Source organism: Miniopterus natalensis, chromosome 13 (genome assembly GCF_054644295.1).
Source record: "Miniopterus natalensis isolate mMinNat1 chromosome 13, mMinNat1.hap1, whole genome shotgun sequence".
Classification (NCBI taxonomy): Eukaryota; Metazoa; Chordata; class Mammalia; order Chiroptera; family Miniopteridae; genus Miniopterus; species Miniopterus natalensis.
Window position 1 is genome coordinate 49972361 of NC_142093.1, and position 19197 is coordinate 49991557.

The 19197-nt window shown below is 56.2% G+C and overlaps 1 protein-coding gene across 1 annotated transcript; it reads left to right on the forward strand.

Moving 5' to 3' along the window:
* Window positions 1-4675: 4675 nt before the first annotated feature.
* LOC148091685 (ral guanine nucleotide dissociation stimulator-like) lies at window positions 4676-14565 on the forward strand. The gene is made up of 12 exons (XM_087823755.1): window positions 4676-4816; window positions 7322-7515; window positions 8113-8220; window positions 8843-9033; window positions 9181-9527; window positions 10281-10496; window positions 10852-10955; window positions 11414-11483; window positions 12973-13044; window positions 13492-13563; window positions 14233-14348; window positions 14538-14565. The coding sequence occupies exons 1-12, from the start codon at window positions 4676-4678 to the stop codon at window positions 14563-14565; spliced, it is 1659 nt and encodes a 552-aa protein (XP_087679881.1).
* The last annotated feature ends 4632 nt before the right edge of the window (window positions 14566-19197 follow it).

The following is a 19197-nucleotide window of genomic DNA, read 5'->3' on the forward strand; positions in this document are numbered from 1 at the left end:
TTGGTGTGTGGGCCAGTGCTCTAACCACCCGGGCCAGGGTGAGATGCTTTGCTTTCTTATAGCCTGGAGTATTCCTGGTTCCTCATCCCTCCTAAGAGGCTTGGCTACTAATGTCTTGGTCAAAGTGGGGGAGATCTGTATCCTGTTTGTGTCTGGCAAGACCAGCTCTTGCTCCCTCTGGGCCTGACTGCACAAAACTCCAACACTGTCTTTCTACCTGGTGGGCACAGGGCCCCATGCTGCCACTCAGCCAGGCCTGCTCAGGGCCCCATGCTGCTCCTATTTGCCAGGCATGCAGAGAACCACATGCTGCCTCTCTGCCTTATCGCGCAGGGCCCTCTTCTGCATTTATGCCAAGCCTACAGAAAACCCCAGGCTGCATCTCTGCAGAGGACCAGTTCCCGCCTCTCTGCCAAGTCAACATGTGACCTCATCCTGCCTCTTGGCCAGGCCTGCACAGGGCCAAATGCTGTCTCTATGCCGGATGCACAGGGTCCCAGCTGCCTCTCTAACAGGCCTGCAAAGAACACATGCTACCTCTTGGCCAGGAGCACAGAAGACCCCATGCTGTCTCGGGGCCTGACCGCACAAAACTTTAAAACTGCCTTTCTGCCTGGCTGGCACAGGACCCCATGCAGTGGTCCCGAGAGGCCTGCATAAGACCTTATTCTGCCTTTTGCCACACCTATCACAGACCCATGCCGCCTCTCTGCCAGGGCTGAACAGGACCCCAGGCTCTCTCAGCCTAACTGCACAGGTTCTCAAGTACCTCTCAGCCAGGCGTGGGCAGGGCCCCATGTTTCCCCTCTGCCAGTGTGCACAAAACCTTACAACTGCCTCTCAGCCAGGTGTACAGAGGTCCCCGCTGCCTCTCTGGAGACTGCACAAGGCCCTCTAACTGCCTCTCTGCTGCACTGCACAGGGTTCTAAAACGGCCTCTCTGCCGGGCTGCCACAGGGCCCATGCTGCCTTTCCGAGTGACTGCTCGGGGCTGGGCAGCTTCCTTACCGCCAGGGCTACAGAGGACCCGTTCCAGCTCCCTGCCAGGCCTTCTGGGGAGCCCATGCTTCCTTCCTGCCGGGCATACAGAGGACTTAGCGCTGCCTCCCCATTAGTGACCACAGAGCACCCGGCTGCCTCCCCGTCAGGGCCCACGGGGCACCGGGCTGCCTCCCCGTCGGGGCCCACGGGGCACCGGGCCGCCTCCCCATCAGGGCCCACGGAGCACCAGGCCGCCTCCCCGTCAGGGCCCACGGGGCACCGGGCCGCCTCCCCGTCAGGGCCCACGGAGCACCAGGCTGCCTCCCCATCAGGGCCCACGGAGCACCGGGCCGCCTCCCCATCAGGGCCCACGGAGCACCGGGCCGCCTCCCCATCAGGGCCCACGGGGCACCGGGCCGCCTCCCCATCAGGGCCCACGGGGCACCGGGCCGCCTCCCCGTCAGGGCCCACGGAGCACCGGGCCGCCTCCCCGTCAGGGCCCACGGAGCACCGGGCCGCCTCCCCGTCAGGGCCCACGGAGCACCGGGATGCCTCCCCGTCAGGGCCCACGGAGCACCGGGATGCCTCCCCATCAGGGCCCACGGAGCACCGGGATGCCTCCCCATCAGGGCCCACGGAGCACCGGGCCGCCTCCCCATCAGGGCCCACGGAGCACCGGGCTGCCTCCCCGTCAGGGCCCACGGAGCACCGCTCTGCCGCATGGTCTGACCATACAGGCGCCTGCACCTGCCTTACAGCCGACCCTTCTCACCCTCTAGTTCTCAACAATCTCAGATGTTCAGAAATTACCCAAAAGATTTATTCAAACCTAGGTTTGTGTGTTTTAACTACTGCTGATTAGAGACCAGCAAGACAGGCTGCTTCTGAAACACCTAAAAAATTACACTTGATTTGTATAGAGTTGGAGAGAAAGAACTAAAAGGTCAGGGGACAAAGGAAAAGTTGGGTGTGTGGGGGGGGGAAGTGTGGCTGTCATTACCAGTTCATTTACATGGTATGTGACTGACAACAGATATCACTAAGAAACCATCACGTAGCCATGTTCTCTGAACTTATGAAATTTTTCCATTCATGAGGCACAAATTGAAATCAATTCAAGCATAGGGGCTAGGATTTCTATGCGACATACGGTGACCAACAACCCTGTTTTCCTAGAGCTGGAGGTTCCCAAGGCACAGGACTTTTAGTTTTAATACCAGACATCTAGGCAAATTAGGACTACTGGTCACCCTAATTCAAGTGCTAAAAGGCAGGCTCTATAAACATCTGAGTAAACATCTACCTTCTGGGACCTTGGGTCTTGGGGACACTGGAGGGAAATGAACCCACAGCGTATAAAACACAGTGTTTTCCCCATTTCAAACTTCTGGCTAGCCTGCTGGCTCACCTTTCAGTCCCACAAGATATTTATAAAACTTGTTCCAAAATTAGGGCCAATTTACAGCATTGAACATACAGAAAGTCTAAAAACCCAAGAACTTAGAAGCTTTACTCATTTAATCCAAGCTTATCCCATCTCTCAGGGAAGTTCCTATTTCTGATATAAAATGTTTCCTTTTCAAAGAGAGGGTTTACAACATTGATAGTGCACAATTGAAGTGGGACATTTTCAAATCCCAGTAACTCACTTTCCTCAAGAAAAACAGTCTTAGAGAATTGGAATTGGCCATTAGATTGGGAGTGGGTGGCACGTGGAAACTGAATAATGGGATTCTGCCATCTTCCTGGGGAGGCAATTCTGAGGTTGAGTTTGGTTGGTGCCTTTGTATCAGGTTCTTCCTTTCCGAGTTTGACTTTAACCAGCAATACTTTGTGTTTTAAGCCTTTGGGTTCCCTTTGCTAGTGTACAATTGAGGCACAAACAACACCGCTCTCAAACCTTGCACCCGTAAAGTAAAATATTAACACCTCACAAGTGCTGTGGACCAGGCTTCTGGGCATGGTTGGGCTGGGTGCCTGAGTCTCCAGGTCTCGTGAGGCAGGAGATGGGTTTCAACTGAGGCTCGACTGGGGAGCGATCTCCTCCCAAGGTCTCTCGCCTGGTGTTCGTGAGGGTGCAGTTTGGACTGAGAGCCCGGGTTCCTGCCTGTTGGCCTTGGTTCTCTCCTAAGGGGCCTGTCCATAGGGCAGCTCAAACCATGGGCATGTTCTCTCCCTGTTCCAGAGATATGACAGACAGAGAGACAGAGAGACACATACAGAGAGGAAGTGAAATAGAGGCCAAGAGAAAGGAAGGGAACTCAAGGACGAGAGGACGAGAAAAGTGACAAGTCCTGACATCCCGTCCCCTGGGCTGTGCTCTCCGTGGTTCAGAAGCCAGTCCCTGAGCCCTCGGCAGATACACGAGGATGGTCCTGCCTGGGGCTGGACTCACTAGAAGCCGCTGGGACGGCTCCACCACGTGGACCCGCATGAGGCCTTCGGGCTGATTCTGAGCCTCACAAGAGGCCACGGAAGGCTTCAGGCCAGCGAAGGACAATATCTGAATTTCCTGCCCTTTCAAACCCTTCAAGGTGCAGATTTGAAAATGAGGCCAAGGTGGGCAGTGACTCCCCGAGACCACACGCTGGACCCAGGCCTGATTTACGTGGGGTTCATCTCGTGTCCCCCTCATTCTTGTCCCTCTTCCACCTCTACCCTTGTGCAGCAGGTTCATGGCAGGCCAGCCCATAGGTGTGAGGGACGTTGTGTCATCCATGCCTGATGGTGTCCTTGGGAAATGGTGTTCAGTGTCATCCTCACTGTGCGGGTTGGGAGACTGGGGGTCCCTGAGAGGCACAGAGGCGTCCCCAGGACACGGAACTGGGGGGCAAGGGGCTGCGAGCTCGGCTTTCCCCTCCAGCCGGGCCCTGGCCCATCCCCAGGGAGCTGCGGGAGGGCTGGGTAGGTGCTGGGGTGCGGGTGTGGACAGGACCTGAGCGAGGAGGGTGAGCGGGCAGAAGCCCAGGGGGCCTTTGGGTGGCTCTGATTGGAGGAAGGGGCCCAGGTCACGGAACCTTGAGGGGTGACCTCACTTCCTTGGTGACAGGTCCCCAGTAGCATTTAGAGCTCTGGTAACCAGGTAGCCACATTCTAGAGACAACTGCCTTTCCAGCTCACTTGACTGGAGACAGTCAGGAGACTAGGATGTCTCTCTGTTGCTTCCCGTGCTTCCGAGGCTCTGGGCACAAAAAAGCCCAGAGTGAGAGATGCTGCTGTTGCTGTCGAAACTGGTGCAAGGTCCGCTGCGGACACGCCTCGCCCTCTGGCCCGAGGCACCATCTGGTAACAGAGGGCAGCCCAGGGTGGGCCCATCCAGGCCAGGCCCCAAATGGGGTCCCCCCTGGGCAGCCCCACACCTCTTACCCCCCATCCTGGGTGTGTGTGTGCATTGGAGGTAGGGAGGGAAAGCGTGGGGTGAGGGGCACTCATCCTGGGCAGGAGCAGCTGTTAGGTGCCCGAAGCCTGGAGGGTCTGTCCTGTTCATGGACCAGGTCATGGCTGACAGGAAGGGAAGCTGGGGGCTGGGAACCAAGCTCCTCTCCCCACTTGTTACTCGGGAGTCCTCCAGGGGTCATTGTGTTCCCTCCCTGCCTGGAGGTCTTTGCAGATGGCCCTGTGTGCTGATGTGGGGAGCGGCATTTGTGGTGGCCTCTCCCCCACTGGCAGTGCCCAGGCAGGCCCCTGATGCCTCATGGCCCGGGCCCGGGCTCTGTCTCTGCAGACCTCCAACAAGGACGTCATACAGGAGCTGACTGACGGCTTCACTTATGCCAGGAACCTGTCCAAAGGACAAGAGCGCCAGGCCTGGAAAACCATCCACTGCCGGTCTGAGGTGAGAGCTGGCCCACACTCAGGACCCCCAGGTGACTGGAGTGGGACCAGAACCCAGACTCAAATCTGGGGTCTCAACATTTTACAGGCCCCCTCCCAAAGCAATCTATACCTCCAGCCCTCCCGACCAGTTCCTGGAACTGGTTGTTAGGTGTCAGGAGACAGGCTAGTAATCCAGTCTTCACGTATTTGTTGGGACCATAGAGAAAACATCTTTGCTGTCTTTGCATTTTACTCCTTTCAATTATTTACCTCCCTGCCCCATGTATCCTGTGGACCAGTCCCAGCTCCACTGACCTTGGAGACCTTCTCCGGGCCTCACACATCATCACACTGACAGATGCTGTGTATTTAAACAACTGGGAAGGGATTAAGGTACTGGATACATTTCTCTGCCACTTGTATCCAGAGAGCACGGCCAAGCCCTGTAGTCCGGCCGGGTCAGGAGCTGTGGCCTCACTTATGTCCATATCATCCCACAAAGGACGTAGCATCCCCACTGTGTCCTCACGGACTGTGTTAGTTTGCCAGGGCGGCCGTTCCACAGGACCACAGATGGGGTTGGAGGTTCCTGATGCCTCCTGGTTCAGTGCCCGCCCTGTCTTTGTAGAGCTCCCAGGAGAACATCATCAAGGTGCTGGACCAAGGGCCCCACTCCACCACCTACCGGTTCAGGGTGCAGGTGCAGCAGGCGGACAACCGTGTCCAGTGCTGGTCTGAGGTGAGAGCTGGCCCAGGGTGGTCTCCACACCCAGGGCCCCAAGATGACCAGGGAAGGCCAAGAACCCAGACTCACATCTGGGATCTCCCCCAGGGACTTCCTAGAGCTTTCCCACAACAGTTTCCCAGTCCCATGGCAAAGGAACCTGGACCTCCACTCCTCCCTCCAGCTGCACCGGAGAGTAAACAATCACTCCTCACATATTTGTAGGACTGTTAGAGAAAAGAATATGTTTGTTTCACTTCACAGTAGACCACGAGCACATTTGCATGGTGCTGTTTTTCTTCTTTTCACTACCCGCCCCGGGTAGCCCGGGGAGCAGTCAGTTCCACTGTCCTTGCAGACCTGGCCCAGTAACGGAGGTCGCTCCCCACAGCGATGCGGCCTTTCAGTGCTGTGGACATGGGCCTGTCGTGATTCAGCTGCCAGGTCGGCAGTGCTGCCGGGAATCCTTCAGTGTGTCCCAGGGGACTGTGTGAGTTGCGCCTGCTGCCCTAACAGGACACACTGGGTGGTGTGAACCGTAGATATTCATTTGCTCACAATTCAAGAGACTAGAAGTTAATGCAAAGGGCATCAGCAGGGCTGTTTCCCTGAAGGGTCTCTCCTCTGCTTGTAGACGGCCGTCTCCTCTCTCTGTCACATGGACTCCCCTGTGTGCTGCCATGTGTCCTCCCCTCCTCTTGGAAGGACACTCGTCATAGCAGATTAAGACCCACAACACTGAACCACTGAACCTTCATTATTGTTTAAAGACTAAAACTCAAATACAGGCACATTCGGAAGTTCCAGGAATTCCGAAGTCATGGAATCTGGGGGACACAATTCAGACCACAATGTAGAGCGTCCCCCACTGGAGACAGCCGCCCCCTGCTGGCGGAAGGCCACGCACGCGGACAGCTTGCCCAGATGCAGGCAGGCCGCTTCCAAGTGCAAAGGCTGGAGCAGCGATGCTGCCGGCAGGAGTTTCTGCTGATGGCCGCTGCCTCGCCCCCAGCCTGGCCCTTGGGTTTCTCACTCACTGAGATTTATACCTATCCGATGTCAAGTTGTCCAAGGGAATCACCGTGTTCCTTCTCTGACAACTGTCTCACTGGTCCTTTGACTCACCTGTCAGCTTTCCACAGGCCACGTGAATTTTCTCCAACCCGCGACATCTGCTCAGATTCTCTAGCCATTTGCCTCTTTGCAGAATCTGGGGTCTCCATAGTGAGGGTCTCGCAACGCCCTTTAGTGTAAAAGGAGCAGACATAAGTGTCTTTTTGAGGTCAATGGTTTTTATAGGCCAGGGGTACAGCATACACTGTCCCCACATTGGGGAGGGACAAGATTCCTAGACCCTTTCCATCAATGTCAGGAGCAAGTTAGTCTCAGGTAGCTGAGAGGGAATGTCATACAGGACAGTTCTCAGTTCTGACCTGCATGACCTTGAGCAGACATTTGACATCCCCAAGCCTCTGTGATCTCACCTCTATAATGGGGATGTTTCTTAAGGACGCACAGGGACAATGCTCTGCATATGGACTATTAATACGAGGAGGTCAGATGTTCCTCAGCCAAAAAATGAAAACATGCCTAGAAGGTACCAATTGTATGAACATCCTCCCACCTCCCAACTTAAGTGGTGCTTTGAAAACCTAGAGCCTCATTCAGCCTGGGCACTGCTGTCCCTCCTCTTGCACACGCCCCTGAGGGGCTGGGACTTCCTGGGTGGGCTCCAGGCCTCAATCCCCCTGGGATTCCCCGTGGGGAGGCTGACTGGATGTCGCTCCTTGTCCCACCCAGTGTGCGGCTGAGTTAACTTTGAACCTACGTGAGGCCTCCAGGATGCGGGCCCTCCAGGAAGGCTGCCTGGGGAAGGTGGCGGCGTCCACGGTACCAGCTTTCCCCGCTGGAAACATCCCCCACATCTGCAGCTTCATGCCCGTGCACCCGGCCTTCTCCAGAGCCCAGGGGTTCCTGGACGAGCTGTTTACTAGGTGAGCACACGCCCCCTCTTCTGCAGAGTAGCGGCTCTGCCCACTGCCGCCTGTGTGTCTTGAAAATGTCACCACACTGTCTGAGCCTGTTTGCTCCTCTGAAAAGTGGGGTGGCAGAGGAGAAACCTCACAGGTTTCTTGTAGGGACTACTTTGGGGACAAGCCATACCCAGTCTTACCCTGGCTCTGCAGAAAGGGCTGCTGGACGTGCTGCTGTTGTGCGTGGCAATTATTTTCCGTTGTCCCATGAAAAGTCCTTGACTCACCCATCAGCAGCCAGTGGCATCAGAGTTTGGAAAAGCACAGGGAAAACAGGCTGCCAAGCCATTTGAGATTTCACCTAGCTGGTCCCAGTCCTGGTGCTTGGTGGGGACAGATTAGGGACCTCTGGGGACAGATAGCAGGGGTCCCAGGCCCACTCAGACTTCGGGGATGGTTCTGGTTGGAATTCATTTACTGGACAATGTGTATTAGGCTCCTACTACCAGCAGGCACTTTGGGAGACACTTAGCCTAACTCAGTGAATGAAGCAGACACAATCCCTGAGTCTCAGTTCAAGTCAGCGAGTCAGAGAGTCACAGTGCACATCATTCGCAGGTCCTGTCCACCATCCGTGAGACCTGATGTCATCAAGGTGTTCACGCCAAGTGGAGATAAAGGGCCATATGATGACCAGGGTGGCAAACCGCAAGACCAAGTGAAAAAGTGAGAGGCCTCTTGTGTCTACGGGATGGGGGCTTAGGATGAACAGGGCCTGGCAGAGCCCTGATCTTACACATCTGCTGATTCCCAAGGGCAGGCTGAGGTCTGGAAGCTTCTACTCCAGGAGGACAGGGTCAAAGAGAACTGCAGATGGAGTCCCAGTCCCCTTAGAACCAGAGGCGAGGCTAGAACGAATTGTCCCCGAGAGTCCTATCCCCGCCACAGACCCATCCTGCTCTGCCTGCCCCCTCCACATGCATCTGTCCTGACGGCCATGGCCAGGCTCAGAACAGGACTGTGGTGCGCAGGCTGCTCACATGCCTGGCTCAGTCCTCAGGCAGATGCCCAGGGGCATGGAGCTCTGGGCTGGGCTGGGCAGTGTGCAGGGCCTTCAGGAGAGCTGGCTTGGGAGGGAGAGACTCACACAGACTCTGTGTGAAACCCGCTGGATCACCATGCCTGCTCTCTCATGACAGCCACACAGGGGTCAGGGGTGGCATTGGGCTGACCCCTGGATGGGCAGGGACAGCCATAGAGGCTCAGTCCCAAACAAGGGTGCCATGGGAGGGCAGTGTGGAAGGAAAGACCAGGACTCTGACTCTGCTGCCCACCTGACTCTCCGCAGGGCCATTGCTTCTGTAATGGGCACCTGGCCCGACCGGCTGCAATATTTCGGCCAGCCCCTCCTTTTCCCCTGGTTCACCCTGGAACAGGCCTTTGTGAGGGGCAAACACCCTGCCTCCCACCTGCTGGTCCGGGTCCCAACTGTTTGGGTAGAGCTGGAGCATCTTGAGCCCACTGGGGCAGAGCTGGAAGGTGAGGGGCTGCAGTCTGGGAAGGTGATCTGGGGGTTGTGTGGATGGGGGTTTCATGGGCTGGAGGACCCTCAAAGGCAGTGGCATCTTTCCTGTCTCTGGGAAGGCACGGGAAAGTGAGGCATGTGGGTGAACCAGTCTCTCTAACCTGCTCCAGAACCATCTCCAGAGCTCCAGAGCATCCGAGAGGCAGAGGGGGGGCCTGCTCCAGGGCCAGAGCCTGGTCCAGCTGTGCCGGTGCTGGAGCCAATGCCACCTCCATCAGCCCCTCCAGCCCCTCCACCAACATCCCCTGCAGCCCCAGGGCCAGCTCTGGAGCTGGAGCCATCTGGACCACTATCTCTGATGAGCATTCTCAGACCAGAGGCAGCTCCAGCCCCAGCCCGCTACTACCCCCAGGCTGTGAACACCAAACGCCTGGGAAGGAAGGCAAAATATAACATCCGGAATTTCTCTCCGAGGCTGGTGGCAGAGCAGCTCACAGCCATGGACCTGGTGAGCGGGAGGCTCTCCGGGTGAGGTGGGAGAGGCCTTCCCTCTGTCCTTAGCTGCCGGAACCTGCCTTTCCCTACTCTGTACTCCTATGACCTGGATCCAAATCCCAGCTGCACCCCTTGGCACCCGTGGGTCATTGACAACTTTCTCAACCCCCGAGCCTTCGCTGTCCACCTGCGGACACGAGGGGAACACTCACAAGATCTGCTGCACAGAGTGGCTGGGCGGATTAGATGAGGGGGGTCACACAGAATGCTGGGTGCGGCCTGGACGGTAGAGAGCTCATTGTGCCCAGCCAGGTCCGTGAGTCGCTCATTCCTGTGCCCATGAGGCCCAGCGGCCTCAACACTTATTAGGCGCCTGATGTGTACTAACTATAAGGGAGATAAACAAACAGCCCGTGGTTGTAGCTGCCACAAGGGAATGCGCACTGAATGGGGATTCGGGCCAGAGGGGTGATCAGATCCTGGAAAGCCCCTTGCTGAGCAGACGTGAGTCCCATCCTGAAGTTTGGAGTAAGTGAGGAAGTTCTGGGGGCAGGTGCTCCTGTCCCTTCCCCACCAGGCTTGAGCCCTGGGTCATCCAGTGCTGGGTGCCTTCGGCGAACAGAGAATGAATCCCAGGGACTCCAAGGCTCAGGCCACATCCCCAGGTTTTTGACTTTCAGTCTTGACTTTCAGTGACCCTTGCCAGAGGTTGGGGACCCTGAGCTGAGGTGTGGCAGAGCTGGGTGACACTGCCCTTCCTCCCCAGGATCTGTTCAAGGAGGTGATGCCCTACCAGTGCCTGGGCTCTCTCTGGTCCCAGAGGGACAAGCCTGGCAAGGAGTACATGACATCCACTGTCCGAGCTGCTGTTGCACAGTTTAATCGTGTGGCCAAGTGTGTGATCGCCACCTGCCTCGGGGACCCAGGCATGAGGGCCCAGGACAGGGCCAAGGTCGTGGAGCACTGGGTGAAGGTGGCCAAGGTATGTGATGGGAGGCCCAGTGGAGTCCCTGTGTGGAGCCTTACAAATGCCTTGACTGCTTTGTCAGCTCTCAGGACTGAGGTCTGACGTCTGAGCCCCGGCACAGTCTCTAGGTCCTCTGTGCCAGGGGCATGCTGACCTTGACTCTCACTCAGGTCCCAGTGGCGGGAGGCTCACTTCCTACCTGGCTCCTTCCTTGGGTTGAGCTAAGACCCTCCTCTCTGTGAGTGTTGGTCTTTGGGTGCTAAACGTGTCCCCCCTGAGCATCTGCCTCACCCAGAAGGGGGTGTCAATTGTGGGGGGACTGAAGTTAGAGCTCCAGCTCCCACCTCACAGCCCATCTCTCCCTTCCCAGGAGTGCAGAGCCCTGGGGAACTTCTCTTCCCTTCATGCCATTCTATCAAGTCTGCAGAGCATGCCCATCTTCCACCTGAGGAAGACGTGGGAGAAAGTTTCCAGGTGTGTAGGCCTCTGCCATCAGAGGTGTGGGGTGGTGGTGGTGGTGGGGTGTCTCCCATATGTCCCCTCACCTCCTGGGAGGCAGCCAACCCTGGGGACAGGAACTGGGTTCGTGGGCGGAGTCTCCCAACCTCCCTGGGACCTCAGGCCACCAACTCTGTTTCAATGTCAGAGGCTGCATTGAGCCAAATAGGAGACTGGCAAGTGTTTCCAGCACCAGAACCCTATGCCCAGCGGAAACCAGAACTGGTCAAAACCGCTCAAGAGCAATGGGAATGGGGGCCCCGGTGACCAGCATGAGAGCCCGGCCCCAGTCCCACGGAGAGGGTCCTGCTCAGAGGAACCCATGAGGACCCTCCCCCCGGGAGTTTGAAACTTTAGATGGTCAGAAGGAATCTGTCCTTAGCTCCCCTCCCCCATCATTCCTGGACATGTCTTTCCTCTGTCCCTCCCCTCAGGAAGAGCAGAGTGGAAATGACCAAACTCTGTGAGGAGGACAATCCCGAGATCTGGAGGAACAACATGGAGGTAGAGCGAGGAGGCCGAGGGTCTGGAAAGAGAGGAGGGTGAGGGAAGCGGGGACCGTGCAGGATGTGGCTTTGGTCGTTTGTCCCTTAAAGATGCTCTAAAAATGTTCCCCCTCTGTCCCGATGAGCAGGAAGAGGATCTGCTTGGTCCCTGGGCAGGTGGGGGGCAGGTTCAGGGGCAGGAGGCCAGGTCCCCGCACAGAGTGGCGGTGGCCGGGCTGCTCCAGGACGGGGTGCGGGGCTGGCAGGCTGAGCGCGTCTCTGGCTTTCATGCGGGTCCATCCCGCTGGCGCTTGGCTTCTTCAGGCTGTGGGGTGAATGGGCTGGGGGGGACCTTTCTTCCCCAAACCAGCCCAGCCTGCCCTCAGGAAGCCAGGGCCCTGCTCTCCTTCTGTCTTCATCACGCCCTCAAGGGCAGCGACCCTGCCTGCCCCGGGCTTGGGCCTGCTGGGGGTTCCCACGGGCCAGGTGAACAAAAGGGCTGCTTGGCCCTGGTCCCCATTGCTGAACAGACACAGAGAGGTGTGCATTCTGTGACTTCCCACTGTCCCCGGAGCACTCGCTGCCAGTCAGTCTCAGGATTCTCACCCAGTGCCCAGTGGGCACTAACACGGGCCAGGGGGCTTCTAAGAAGTGTCTGGGGAACTGGTGCAATGTTGGTGGGTCCTTCCTGCACAGACCTCAGAAGCATCTTGTCCACGAGGAGGCAAAGTGTCCTGTCAAGCCCTACTCTACCAGTTAGATGGGGCACCTTGAGGGCCCCATCCCTGAGGGTGAAGAAAGACTGCTGCCCAGGGGAAGGTCCTGGGCGGTCCTTGGGGAGGTGAAGGCTTGGCATGGCCTCGGTTCCGGTGTGATGGACACAGGCTCCAGCGGGGTAGGCCAGGCAGGGCTGCTCAGCCAGGCTCCAGACACACCTGTCTGCCTATGACTCAGCCCATTGGGAGCCACGGCACAACCTGAGGGCCCAGAGGACAGGTCTCTGGACAGTGATGGGACTGAGGGTGAGGTGAGGGCAGATGGGACAAAGCCTCTGGCTGGGAGGGGCAGGCAGCTGAGCCAGTCACTGTCCCCCTCTGGGCCTCCTGTCTCCTAGTGAGAGAAGTGGAGAGACGACCACCCTGTGCTGCAGGCCTCACAGGGTGCTCACGAGGTTCAGCCAGGAAAAGACTGTGCAGAGCCCTCTGCACTGTTCCACCTGCAAGGGTAGGGTGAGAGCAGTGATGACAGTAATGACACTGAGCCCTCAAGAGGACCTGTGAGCTAGGTGGAAGTCTCACACTTTGCAGAGGAGGAAGCAGGTCAGGGAGGCCAGGCCCCTGCCCAAGGTCCCACACCAAGTAAACGTTGTAGCTGAGAGCTTGCCAGAATCAGAGCATGCTGGAGGCACAGTAGCCCTGGTACCAGCTGACTTGGGTCTGAGGTCGGGGTGGAGGGGGAAATGGGCTGAGGGGCCTATGGCCTCAGTGACCGTGTCTGGACCCCAGCAGGAGCAAGAGTCCGGCAGATTTGTCACTCTGATGCTGACCCTCTGTGGAGGTCAGAAGAGGCTGCCGAAGAAGGTGAGTGAGCCTGTCTGGTGAGTGCTCCAGGGTCAGGGTCAGGGTTAGGGTCAGGGGGTGCTGTCCTCCCAGCTGGAGGTCTCCAAGTGAAGAGAGGGAGGCCTTCCTCTCCTGCATCCGACCCCTGTTCCCACAGAACCCTGGACCCTTCATTAGAGGTGACCAAGAGGAGGGCCTGGGAGAATGGGTCCAGCAAGGAGATGGGGGTGGGGCTGGCCCCTGACCATAGACCCTGTGATTTGCCAAAAGTAGGCCCTGATAGGTGATGAGGAGGAGTTCTTGGAGAGTGAGGGAAGGGGCCATTGAGGGGAGGCTCTAAGGGTCCTGGGCTGCTCCACGTGGGATCCGTGGGGTGGGCCAGGAGGCTGAGGGTGGGAGGCTTTCAGGGGACGGTGTGTTGGGCACCTGAGAGCAGGGGCTCATGACACCTTCACCCCGATTGCCTAGTGTGTCCCCTTCCTTGGGGTTTTTCTGGAAGATCTGATGATGCTGGAGACAGACAGCGAGAATTCTCAGGAGGTGGGTGACCTGGGGCCCAGGCTGGGATGGCCAGGATTGACCTTTAGGGAGAGAGCCCTGAGTTGTCAGCATAGCCGCCCCTGGGAGCGGGGGCATTATGCCCATCATAGCGATCCATGTCCCTGTCCTCTGGAGCCCAGAGCCTGGCCTGGGTCTAAGTCCTGTCTTTCCATGTTGCCCGCCCCTCCTGGGACCTGGCAGTAGTGCAACATGAGGGGGGGTGGGCACAGGGGTAGCCATGGCCAGGGGGCTCTTTCTGATGGACTTTGGCTCTCTGCCTTGCAGGGGAATTGGAAGCTTTTTAAACAAGAGAAGATGGTGAGCGGCTGTGGCACCTCCTGAGGGGCAGGGGAGGGAGTGAACATCAGGGACGCCCCTGCTGGCGCTCTCCTGGGCTCCATGCCCTGCATCTCACATCTACTGGGAGGGTTGATAACAGAGGCCGGATGCCCCTCCAGTTGGTGGCTGGGGTAGGGGAGGGGATGGCATCAAGGATACCTTCCTAGAGAAAGAGCTCTCAATGCCCAGTTCTGAGCACAGGCAGAGCCTGGATGGAATGAGGGGAAGGACAGTGCCCATGGGCAAACACCCCGCATGGGTCCCCTGCCCCACTCCCCACCCCCACTGGTGCTGTGTGTGCATGCCCTCTCCCTCTGGCCCCGGGAACAGGAAATAATGGAGGAGATATTGGTGCTGCGGGAGGCTGCTGAGAAATATGAAATAAAGCCCAAGAAGAAATTCTGGACCTGGTTCTGGGCCGTGGAGCAGCTCAGCCTGAGGGAAGGGTGAGGTGGGGCAGGAGGTGGGCGAGGGCGGGGGTGGGCTCTCCCTGTGGCCAGTCCAGGGAACCTGGGCCGGTGGCTCCCTGGTCAGCCCCAGACCTTGTTGTGTAGCAACTGCTGGGGCACCTGACACTGGGAGGGACACCTGAGGTGTGGCTCCTGGGAGCTCACAGGTGCCACTCTGTCCTGCAGTTACCTGCTGTCCCGCAAGCTGGAGTGACCATGGTAGTTGGCCAGCGGGACACTCAGAACTTGATTTTGAGACAAAAGATGTCATTGAACGATTGACAGCAAAAGTGGAAACGGTTCTTAACATGGTCACACTGTCATGGACCTCGTCCTCATTGAAAACGTGGAAGCGTGGAACAGCCCGAGGACGCTCCGAGGGAAGGGGGGGCGGGTGGGAGAGATGAAGCAAAGGATTTCCCCGCAGACGCGGGTAACCCAGGGGCACGGACCGCAGTGCCATGAAGGCCCGGGGCGGGGAGTGGCAGCGGGCGGGAGGGGTCGGTAGGGGAAACGGGAATCTCTGTAGTAGTTCAAACAATAAAGATAAATTTTAAAAAGAAAAAAAGAAAAGATGTTTGGATACAAAATCTCTCTTCATGGAAACTCCATGGCCTTAGGTGGAAGTTTATTAAAGTCAGACAGTACAAAACCTTCTTCTTTGGAGCAGCACAAGTAGCGGACATTTTGCCAGATACGTGTCCATTTCTAGCATTGAAATTGTACACGCAAAAATGCGTAAGAACTAAAATAATTTAGGAAATTATGGCTTTTTATAGGACACAAAATAGATTTATTTCCTCAACTATGTTCGAGTGAGATTTTAAAGACAAGAAAAACAAAGAAAACAAAAACAGCAAGAAGTTTAAAGAATGGACAGGTGAGGTTGGATACAGTGGAAATAGAAATCAATATAAAATAGTCAGCAGAGAGCAAGGCGCCCAGAGCTCCAAAACTCTCCTGAGAACCGAACAAAGAGGACAGACCTGCAGAGAAATGAGAAAAGCTGCTTGGGGGTGAAGGAGGGACCAGAACTCAGGGGTCTGTGCGTCTGTACTTTGCTGCACTCATGTTCCGTCCTACAGTTAGTCGAGTGTATCTACTTCTGAATCGGGTTTCCTGCCACAGTGCAATTTGACTGCTAGGCATGGGATTTATTTTTACAAGTACAATTTGGTTCAGAGAAAAACTTTCAAGCAAACTTTCAGGCAAAACCAAACCTGCTCGTCTTTCCAGGTGGATTATGCTGGACACACTTCTTTGTCCCCACCTTCAATACTCAAACACACACACAGACAATTTACATCTTGACACCAATTTCTTCATTTGTATAATAAAGCAATTGGACTTGATTTTATGTTTTGTTTTTCAAAAATAAGGTAGATTTTAATTTTTATTTTTTTGAATATCTTTATTGATTTCAGAGAAAGGAAAGGAGAGGGGGAGAGAGAGAGAGAGATAGAAACATCAATGATGAGAGAGTCATTGATCAGCTGCCTCCTGCGGGCCCCAGACTGGGGATCGAGCCAGCAACCCGGGCATGTGCCCTGACCCGGAAACGAACCCCGACCGCTTGGATCCTAGGTCGACGCTCAACCGCTGAGCCACGCCCGGCCGGGCTGAGAGGCCATTCTCATTAGGATTCTGGAGGATGGAGTCAGGGGCACAGCCGCATGTTGATGTTTATCTTCGACAGGAGTTGGTTTCTGATTAAATGCAACTCTTTTGAGATGTTTTGCTTTCTTTCCACCTTTTTTTGTTTTTTGGTTAAGCTTCGCCTGAGGATATTCTTTCCCACTAATTTTTAGAGAGGGTAAGAGGGAGGGAGAGGGAGAGAGAAACGTGCGTACGAGAGACATTGGTGCCTCCTGCACATGTACACACCCAACTGGGGCTGGGGATCGAACCTGTAAGCCAGGTACGTGCCTTTGACCAGGAATCGAACCTGGGACCCTTTGGTGTGTGGGCCAGTGCTCTAACCACCCGGGCCAGGGTGAGATGCTTTGCTTTCTTATAGCCTGGAGTATTCCTGGTTCCTCATCCCTCCTAAGAGGCTTGGCTACTAATGTCTTGGTCAAAGTGGGGGAGATCTGTATCCTGTTTGTGTCTGGCAAGACCAGCTCTTGCTCCCTCTGGGCCTGACTGCACAAAACTCCAACACTGTCTTTCTACCTGGTGGGCACAGGGCCCCATGCTGCCACTCAGCCAGGCCTGCTCAGGGCCCCATGCTGCTCCTATTTGCCAGGCATGCAAAGAACCACATGCTGCCTCCCTGCCTTATCGCGCAGGGCCCTCTTCTGCATTTATGCCAAGCCTACAGAAAACCCCAGGCTGCATCTCTGCGGAGGACCAGTTCCCGCCTCTCTGCCAAGTCAACATGTGACCTCATCCTGCCTCTTGGCCAGGCCTGCACAGGGCCAAATGCTGTCTCTATGCCGGATGCACAGGGTCCCAGCTGCCTCTCTAACAGGCCTGCAAAGAACACATGCTACCTCTTGGCCAGGAGCACAGAAGACCCCATGCTGTCTCGGGGCCTGACCGCACAAAACTTTAAAACTGCCTTTCTGCCTGGCTGGCACAGGACCCCATGCAGTGGTCCCGAGAGGCCTGCATAAGACCTTATTCTGCCTTTTGCCACACCTATCACAGACCCATGTCGCCTCTCTGCCAGGGCTGAACAGGACCCCAGGCTCTCTCAGCCTAACTGCACAGGTTCTCAAGTACCTCTCAGCCAGGCGTGGGCAGGGCCCCATGTTTCCCCTCTGCCAGTGTGCACAAAACCTTACAACTGCCTCTCAGCCAGGTGTACAGAGGTCCCAGCTGCCTCTCTGGAGACTGCACAAGGCCCTCTAACTGCCTCTCTGCTGCACTGCACAGGGTTCTAAAACGGCCACTCTGCCGGGCTGCCACAGGGCCCATGCTGCCTTTCCGAGTGACTGCTCGGGGCTGGGCAGCTTCCTCACCGCCAGGGCTACAGAGGACCCGTTCCAGCTCCCTGCCAGGCCTTCTGGGGAGCCCATGCTTCCTTCCTGCCGGGCATACAGAGGACTTAGCGCTGCCTCCCCATTAGTGACCACAGAGCACCGGGCCGCCTCCCCGTCAGGGCCCACGGGGCACCGGGCCGCCTCCCCATCAGGGCCCACGGGGCACCGGGCCGCCTCCCCATCAGGGCCCACGGAGCACCAGGCCGCCTCCCCATCAGGGCCCACGGAGCACCGGGCCGCCTCCCCATCAGGGCCCACGGAGCACCGGGCCGCCTCCCCATCAGGGCCCACGGAGCCCCGGGCCGCCTCTCCGTCAGGGCCCACGGAGCACCGGGCTGCCTCCCCGTCAGGGCCCACGGAGCACCGGGCCGCCTCCCTGTCAGGGCCCACGGAGCACCGGGCTGCCGCATGGTCTGACCATACAGGCGCCTGCACCTGCCTTACAGCCGACCCTTCTCACCCTCTAGCTCTCAACAATCTCAGATGTTCAGAAATTACCCAAAAGATTTATTCAAACATAGGTTTGTGTGTTTTAACTACTGCTGATTAGAGACCAGCAAGACAGGCTGCTTCTGAAACACCTAAAAAGTTACACTTGATTTGTATAGAGTTGGAGAGAAAGAACTAAAAGGTCAGGGGACAAAGGAAAAGTTGGGTGTGTGTGTGGGGGGGAAGTGTGGCTGTCATTACCAGTTCATTTACATGGTATGTGACTGACAACAGATATCACTAAGAAACCATCACGTAGCCATGTTCTCTGAACTTATGAAAATTTTCCATTCATGAGGCACAAATTGAAATCAATTCAAGCATAGGGGCTAGGATTTCTATGCGACATACGGTGACCAACAACCCTGTTTTCCTAGAGCTGGAGGTTTCCAAAGCACAGGACTTTTAGTTTTAATACCAGACATCTAGGCAAATTAGGACTACTGGTCGCCCTAATTCAAGTGCTAAAAGGCAGGCTCTATAAACATCTGAGTAAACATCTACCTTCTGGGACCTTGGGTCTTGGGGACACTGGAGGGAAATGAACCCACAGCGTATAAAGCACAGTGTCTTCCCCATTTCAAACTTCTGGCTAGCCTGCTGGCTCACCTTTCAGTCCCACAAGATATTTATAAAACTTGTTCCAAAATTAGGGCCAATTTACAGCATTGAACATACAGAAAGTCTAAAAACCCAAGAACTTAGAAGCTTTACTCATTTAATCCAAGCTTATCCCATCTCTCAGGGAAGTTCCTATTTCTGATATAAAATGTTTCCTTCTCAAAGAGAGGGTTTACAACATTGATAGTGCACAATTGAAGAGTGACATTTTCAGTAACTCACTTTCCTCAAGAAAAACAGTCTTAGAGAATTGGAATTGGCCATTAGATTGGGAGTGGGTGGCACCTGGAAACTGAATAATGGGATTCTGCCATCTTCCTGGGGAGGCAATTCTGAGGTTGAGTTTGGTTGGTGCCTTTGTATCAGGTTCTTCCTTTCCGAGTTTGACTTTAACCAGCAATACTTTGTGTTTTAAGCCTTTGGGTTCCCTTTGCTAGTGTACAATTGAGGCACAAACAACACCGCTCTCAAACCTTGCACCCGTAAAGTAAAATATTAACACCTCACAAGTGCTGTGGACCAGGCTTCTGGGCACGGTTGGGCTGGATGCCTGAGCCTCCAGGTCTCGTGAGGCAGGAGATGGGTTTCAACTGAGGCTGGCCTGGGGAGCGATCTCCTCCCAAGGTCTCTCGCCTGGTGTTGGTGAGGGTGCAGTTTGGACTGAGAGCCCGGGTTCCTGCCTGTTGGCCTTGGTTCTCTCCTAAGGGGCCTGTCCATAGGGCAGCTCAAACCATGGGCATGTTCTCTCCCTG

Coding starts and splice junctions, on each gene's coding strand:
- LOC148091685 (XM_087823755.1), top strand. CDS start 4,676: ATGGCCCGGGCCCGGGCTCTGTCTCTGCAGACCTCCAACAAGGACGTC. Junction 4,817..7,321: donor CCATCCACTGCCGGTCTGAG/GTGAGAGCTGGC, acceptor TGTCCCACCCAG/TGTGCGGCTGAGTTAACTTT. Junction 10,497..10,851: donor ACTGGGTGAAGGTGGCCAAG/GTATGTGATGGG, acceptor CTCCCTTCCCAG/GAGTGCAGAGCCCTGGGGAA.